This window comes from Acanthisitta chloris, unplaced genomic scaffold (assembly GCF_000695815.1).
Source record: "Acanthisitta chloris isolate BGI_N310 unplaced genomic scaffold, ASM69581v1 scaffold19096, whole genome shotgun sequence".
NCBI classification, from domain to species: Eukaryota; Metazoa; Chordata; class Aves; order Passeriformes; family Acanthisittidae; genus Acanthisitta; species Acanthisitta chloris.
The window spans coordinates 1-7,588 of record NW_008680063.1 but is presented as its reverse complement, the minus strand read 5'-3'; the positions used below and the strand labels follow the sequence as shown (position 1 = coordinate 7,588).

The 7,588-nt window shown below is 43.7% G+C and overlaps 1 protein-coding gene across 1 annotated transcript; it reads right to left on the bottom strand.

Moving 5' to 3' along the window:
- Nucleotides 1-1,534: 1,534 nt before the first annotated feature.
- HSP90AA1 (heat shock protein 90kDa alpha (cytosolic), class A member 1) lies at nt 1,535-7,041 on the bottom strand. Its single transcript, XM_009077583.1, has 10 exons — nt 6,819-7,041; nt 6,369-6,735; nt 5,840-5,973; nt 5,093-5,401; nt 4,385-4,550; nt 3,979-4,169; nt 3,696-3,843; nt 3,134-3,402; nt 2,443-2,776; nt 1,535-2,277 (listed from the first exon to the last, which is right to left on the bottom strand). The coding sequence occupies exons 1-10, from the start codon at nt 7,029-7,031 to the stop codon at nt 2,168-2,170; spliced, it is 2,241 nt and encodes a 746-aa protein (XP_009075831.1). The 5' UTR covers nt 7,032-7,041; the 3' UTR covers nt 1,535-2,167.
- Nucleotides 7,042-7,588: the final 547 nt, after the last annotated feature.

Sequence of the window (7,588 nt, the reverse complement as noted above, 5' to 3'; positions counted from 1 at the left end):
AATCACATATTCGGAGTGGTTGGCTCCACTGTCCTACAGCTCAAATAGGGAGTAACTGTTTAATACCAGTACCTAACCCTTTGCTGGACTTTGTTGTGTGTTTCTGCTTAGCAGAAATGATCTGGTGAGCCCCACACAGCACTGGCTGTACCACGAGCTCCTCTGTAGGATTCAAGAGCCCTGAAGTGATTCTTAGGGCACCCAGTCCTGCCTGAATTCACTGTGATGCCCTGCAACACTTCCACCTACCATCAAGAGTAGAAAATGTGAGAAACAAAGACTGAACTGCTACAAGTAGCTGAGCAAAACAACTTTTGGGAGTCATAGTATCATCAGGTTTGGACACCTCTAAGCTCACCAAGTCCAACCATTAAGCTGTCACTGCTGTAATGGTGTCCTTACTTCCTAAATGTGTGTTCAGACAAGAGATGGCAAATGAAAGGAGCTCTGCACTCTGTGGCAAAGCCAAACCCATTGTCATCATGTCCTTTGTGCAACATCTACACTGACTGCTCAGTGTGACATGAAACTACTCAAAACACAATGTTCTCAGGGCAAGAAATCCCAGAGATAATCTGCAAGTTTCAACTGAATTCTTCAACAGGTAAATTAAGTTTTCAAGGGAGGTAAAGATCTGAGTCAAAGACTTCAGCTGTAACTTCACTGATTGACCAGTATTTAGCATCTTTTGGCACTGTAAATTTTCAAACCCAATGTACTAACTGGAAGATATTTTCCATGTTTTACATTCTAAAAGCTCTTGTAAAATAGATTCTAGTCACAGGTCACACATGCCTAGTTAGTTTTGCAACTACTACTAAATGAGGTTGTTTGCCAGTTGAGGCCTTGAAGGAATTACCTAAACCAAAGTGAGATCAGCCCTCCTGATGCTTTTGACATTTGAGCGCATCACCTACCTAGATGGAAGCATTTCCCCCTATCATTGTTCTTAACCATCCATGCAACCAAACTGCTAAGTCAACAGCTGGACACAGGTTTGTTCACTGTGCAGCTCCATTTGCTGCCTCTGTTTTGATGTCATAATCGTGACTATGGCAACAGTGGGCATGTGCTACCATGGCAGGAGGTGGTAATGGAACACATGAAGGACATCTCACCTTGACTGTGCTGTGTAGAACTGAACAAACAGCTCCTGACTAGGCCCAGAGATGCTCGTGTTCAAGCAGGGCTCACACAGGCCCCAGGCAGAGATGGAAAGGAGCCGTATCTCCTGCCTCACTGCCCAAGGAAACAGGTCCAATGTTCTGGCAGTGCATTTGACTTTCACTGACATGGGGAGCATCAAGCTCTTCTGCAGACTTTGATACCCATGTGATTTTGGACATTTCATGTAATTAGGTTTTATTTAACCTGGAGAAGAGGCTCAAGGCTGACCTCATGGCTCTCTCCAACTCCCTCACAGGCCTTGGTGGCACTGCCAAACACACACCATTATAGACTCAGGATCCAAAGCATGAGTGCTAGGCAGGGCAGGTTTTGTTTTCACTGTGAACAGACAAGTCAAGGACACGACTCAATTCTTAACACTTTTATTCTTACAGTTCTAGGATGGAACTGTACATGCAGAGTTGCATAAGTCACAATAGAGATTTACAGTGGATTCTATTCTATGGTAGAGTGCAATCCAGAATCCTTAAACAGTATAAAAAACAACTTTAAACATCAAGACCTTGTTAGGAGCATAAGGGTTAAAGCTTCCCCAAAGAATTTCAGCTCTCCTAGATACCTAGTTACTAGGTACTGTATGATAGACAGTTGAAGAGCTGTAGGACACTAAACAAACTGCAACATCCTGATGTCATCCCATCTTCAGTCACCTCTTTCCCACATTTCTGGCAATTAAGAATAAGTCAAAAACCCTGCCACCTGCAACCAGCTAATCCAGACAGAAATAACTACTCCTTACTTGCCTGTTTAGGGTTGTACAGTGTTAAAGAAAATATTCCCTCAATGGCATTTGTATCTCACATCAGCTGAAAAAGCAATGTAACAAAAATAAAGGTATAACATCTTTGAAAATAAATATAAAGAGGGAATGCAGACAAAGTGTCAAAGATTTTTTTTTTGGCAGGTAACATTCATAATATACAAAATATAACTTATTCATATTAGCCAAGGAAACATTCATAAGTTCCTGTAAACTGGTTTAATCCACCTCCTCCATGCGTGATGTGTCATCATCTCCTTCAAGGGGGGGCATCTCCTCAGTGACAGCAGGACTAGCTTCCTCTGCAGCAGTGTCATCTTCATCAATGCCTGTGCAGGGAACACAGAGACCATCAACACACAACTCACACCTTGTCTCTACGTTTCAATGCCTAAGGGTTTCCCCCTTGCCCACACCAAGGTGATCTCTGGACACCACCAAGGGAGTGTGACCACACCAGAGTCCACTGGAGCCAGGACAGAGGTGCCACTTACCCAGACCCAGTTTGATCATTCTATAGATGCGGTTGGCATGTGTCTGAGGGTCTTCTAAGCTGAAGCCAGAGGACAGGAGTGCTGTCTCATACAGCAAGATGACAAGATCCTTCACAGACTTGTCATTCTTATCAGCCTCTGCTTTCTGCCTCAGTGTTTCGATGATGGAATGGTCAGGATTGATCTCCAGGTGTTTCTTTGCTGCCATGTAGCCCATTGTGGAGTTGTCCCTTAGTGCCTGAGCTTTCATGATCCTCTCCATGTTGGCAGTCCAGCCATATGTACTTGTGACAATGCAGCATGGAGAGGTGACTAAACGATTGGACACAACAACCTGCAACAGGACACAAAACAGGAGTTTGGTATCTAAGTATTTCCACACCTGCACTTGAATCTTCTCACTGATTTAACCAAGGTTTAAGTTCAGAATGCTTGCTACATGTCAAGGAAAAGACCCAAGACATGTGGGATAGATCTGATTTTCAATACCACCCGAACAACTTCACCAGAAAATCAAACTAAGACACTTCTACTGTATCTACACTTAGACACAGTATCTATAATCTATACAGCTGCTTGCAGAGCAATTGCTGCCTTCTTCTGAAAATACAGTATTTTTCTCTGAGCACTGTCTCAACAAATTCATTTGAGACCATCAAACCTGTTGCAACAACCCTAGTCCTACACTTACCTTTTCTACTTTCTTCTCGAGGATATCTTTCATTATTTTGCAAAGATTTTCAAACTTTGCTTTCTTCTCCTCCTGTTTCTTTTTCTCTTCCTCATCTTCTGGAAGCTCCAAACCCTCCTTTGTTACAGAAACCAGGATCTTGCCTTCGAATTCCTTCAGCTGCTGCACACAGTACTCATCAATAGGCTCAATCATGTAGATCACCTCCAGGCCATGTTTGCGCAGACGCTCCACAAAAGCAGAGTTGGCCACCTGATCCTTTGTTTCACCTGCAGGGAACAAGAACACTCAGTTCTGATTTGACCTTCAGGACTTGTGGAGCAGCTTGTTTGTTTTTTGAAGAGCCTATGCAGTATCTGTGGTGCCATGAAACTCACACCCCAGCTGGTTAATGCACTTCACTTGTTTCCAAGTGAATTTGCATCTCCTGGAACACCAGGGTAAGGAATGTTTCCCATTCCTGCCAAGCAAGGAAACTGGGAAGCCCTGTAACAGGATCTGTAAATCCCCCAACTGCTAACCTTATGTACCCCCATTTACAGACCAACAGTTCCCAACTCACCAGTGATGTAGTAGACATGTTTCTGGTTCTCCTTCATCCGAGTGCAGTAATCTTTCAGAGAAACCATCTCATCACCAGATGCAGATGTGTAATACCTCAGCAGCTCTGAGAGCTTCTTGCGGTTCTGGGAGTCCTCATGGATGCCAAGCTACAAAGGTGAAGGAAAAAAACACATTACTGAAAGATTCCTTCAGGTAAACACTAACCATGGTAGTTCAACACTTCGGGTTTAATAATCTGTGGCTGTTAGTACTGGCGTGTTATTAAGCAAAAGACTACAAACCTTGATGTTCTTGGAGAACTGCTCATAAAACTTCTTGTAGTTCTCCTTGTCTTCAGCCAGCTCAGTGAAAAGTTCTAAGCACTTCTTGACCAGGTTCTTCCTGATCACCTTCAGGATCTTGCTCTGCTGCAGCATCTCACGAGAGATGTTCAGAGGCAAATCCTCAGAGTCTACCACACCTCTCATGAAATCTGGAAATGACAGAATTGCCTTGGTCAGCCACAAACACCACCAGGCACCACCTGAGTTACTATGTCCTTTGTTTCTGCAGAGTTCTAGGTAACACCAACTAAGCAGTGCTTTCAACTGCTCAGATACTTCCTCATCAGCACTGAGAGTCAAGTCTTTCCTCCCTCCCAGTTTTCTGTTAGTAACAGCTAAGCAACTTTTTAGGGACTCTACTCACTCAGGTATTCGGGGATCAGCTCCTCGCAGTTGTCCATGATGAAAACTCTGCGTACGTACAGCTTGATGTTGTTCTTCTTCTTCCTGTTCTCAAACAGATCGAAGGGTGCACGACGCGGGACGAAGAGCAGAGCCCTGAATTCCAACTGCCCTTCCACAGAGAAGTGCTGTGAGAAAGCAAGAGGATAGTTTTAGTCAACTTGCGTGGCTCCCACTGGAACAACCATTAAACAGCTTTTCAAGTGCTGAACACAATGACCACCAGAAATTTCAGCAAGTCACAGCAGTCAAGACGCTGGTCAGAACAATCCCTTTCTTCAGACAGATCTGTGTGCAGTTACCAGGCCAGTAAACCAGTTCAGGAAACATTCACTTGCCTGTATTAGATACTGAGATTTAGGATGTGAATGTTTTCTTGCAACACTTCCCACTACAGGCACCCAATTTCACCCATTCCATTTAGCTCCAAGGCCCTCTCAACACTGAGCTACAAACCCGAGTAACTCAATTTACATTTATCTGTAACCTACTTTGAATTTTTTCCACTGGTCATAGTACCAACTAAGCAATGAACTGGGTAAGGCATCTGTACTTGTTGACTGCAGATTTGATTACAATCAAGTGCTCAGTTTGCAGTTTTAGTGATGTATATTAGTTTATATATCCACAAATACAGCAACTGTATTTGTGCCTGAAGACCTAAACTTACTTTGACAGCCAGATGGTCTTCCCAGTCATTAGTGAGACTCTTGTAGAACTCCCCATATTCCTCATTGGTTATGTCATCGGGGTTCCTGGTCCAAATGGGCTTGGTCTTGTTGAGTTCTTCCTGATCAATGTACTTCTCCTTGATCTTCTTTTTCTTCTTCTTATCTCCATCCTTCTTCTCTTCTTCTTCATCAGAACCAACATCCTCAATCTCTGGTTTATCTTCTGTCTTTTCCTCCTTCTCTTCTTTTTCCTCTTCCTTTTCCTCAGCCTCATCATCACTCACCTCCTTATCACGTTCCTTCTCCACCTACAGAACAGATCAATAGTTGAACTGAGAAAGCTGCCAAGTGTTCTGATTAACAACGCTGTGATAACCTTTGGTCTCACAAAGATATGAACTACATGCTGTCAAGCTTTCCTCACAGACTCAACAAGGACTTGTGCCGACTCAAGGAGAATTTTATTTCCTTGTGGATGTGGTACTTCTACTTCATTATGCTGAATTGCTCCTAAGAGTACACCAAAATGTACTGAATTGTTTGGAGACACTGACTTGAAATAACTAGTACATTTTCACCTAGTCTTGTTAAATAATTCGTAATTTACAGAACTACATTTATTTCCTCCATGGAACACCTGTAAGAGCTGTAACTACCAAACCACACACTGACTGCTCCTTATTACATGACAAATTCATGTGTGTTAAGGTGCTGTATTTAGCTGGAATTGCAGAAAAGGTACATACGAAGAGGGTAATGGGGTAGCCAATGAACTGAGAATGCTTCTTCACGATCTCCTTGATTCTCCTCTCTTCCAGGTACTCAGTCTGATCCTCTTTAAGATGCAGGATGACTTTTGTTCCACGGCCCAGAGGTTCTCCTAGAAGGAAGAGAACAAGTTTTACTTTGCTGCAGCAGAGCAGACTTTAACACACACATCCTTTAAGAAGGCAGTGCTGTTATCAATGACTGCTTCACCACTGGGAGATACAAACTTCTGTGTACAGAAACAGCCCCAGCAACACCTTCTCTAGCTTACTACACCCAGTATGTGTTTCAAGTAAACTGAAAAGAGATATTATCTTTACTGAGAGATTTCCACATGTAAATTTGGAAAGCTTAAGCCTTTATACAACACTTGGGTGTTCCCTTATCAAAGGGCAAGGAAAGGGCTCAAGTCAACTAGTACTGCTGCTTTTGTCCTTTGTCATGCACACAACAGGTGCCAAGGCTACACACCTTTACAAGGTGTAGCTGAGCAGAAACAATACTCACCATTGTCAAGCCTGACAGTGAAGGATCCTCCAGCTGATGACTCCCAAGCATACTGCTCATCGTCGTTGTGCTTGGTGATCACAGTTACCTTCTCAGCCACCAGGTAAGCAGAATAGAAGCCAACACCAAACTGACCAATCATGGAGATATCAGCACCTGCCTGCAGGGCTTCCATGAAAGCCTTGGTGCCAGACTTGGCAATAGTACCAAGGTTGTTGACCAGGTCAGCTTTGGTCATCCCAATGCCAGTATCCACAATGGTCAGGGTGCGATCATGTTTGTTGGGAATCAGGTTGATTTTCAGGTCTTTGCCAGAATCCAGCTTGCTTGGGTCAGTCAAGCTCTCATACCTGATCTTGTCCAGAGCCTGTAAAAGACATAAGCAAGTTTAGCATTCCTAAAAAAGAACGGTATTATCATCATGAGCCAGGTAAGAGTTAAGATACTTACATCTGAAGAATTGGAAATCAGCTCCCGGAGAAAGATTTCCTTATTGGAGTAAAATGTGTTGATGATCAAAGACATCAACTGAGCAATCTCAGCCTGGAAGGCAAAGGTCTCCACCTCCTCCTCCATTGGTTGGTCTTGAGTGTGCACAGCTTCCGGCATCTGTCGGGAGAGAGAGAGCTGAAATCCCATCCGGAAACAGCTTAGCGCACACATCCCCAGGCAGGCACTGACAAAGGCATGCGGAGATAACCACGTGGCTGCAGCACCGCCGGAACACACGCACATAAACCCCTCCCCGGATCGCATTTCCAGCCAGTAACTATCAGCAATGCTAAGGAATGCAGATCATAGAATCAACCGGGTTGGAAGAGACTTCAAGGACCATAGAATCCAACACTACTGTGGTTAATAAACCATGGCACTAAGTGCCACATCCAGTCTCAAATGTGAGATTTGAGACTGCTTCCCGTTATGAGAACGCTTCCTTTACATTCACTGCAATTTGCACCACTTAAGATATCAACTTTTCCTCTCTCCTCTACTCATTTACAAGTTAATGTAGGACCTTTCTTATCGCACCAAGTACATATTATTCCTCACCATTAAATCCCTTTTGGGGCACTTTTCCCACACCTCCGATTTTGCTTTTACAAGTATTACTTCCAACAGAACACACTATACAGAACTATGATTTATGCACCAGCACGAACGATTTTATGCCCTATACGGGCTGTTATACCTTGGCATCTGCCTAGGTGGGAGCCGGGAAG

Coding starts and splice junctions, on each gene's coding strand:
- HSP90AA1 (XM_009077583.1), bottom strand. CDS start 7,031: ATGTGTGCGCTAAGCTGTTTCCGGATGGGATTTCAGCTCTCTCTCTCC. Junction 6,736..6,818: donor TGATTTCCAATTCTTCAGAT/GTAAGTATCTTA, acceptor TGTCTTTTACAG/GCTCTGGACAAGATCAGGTA. Junction 4,170..4,384: donor GCTGATCCCCGAATACCTGA/GTGAGTAGAGTC, acceptor TGTCATTTCCAG/ATTTCATGAGAGGTGTGGTA.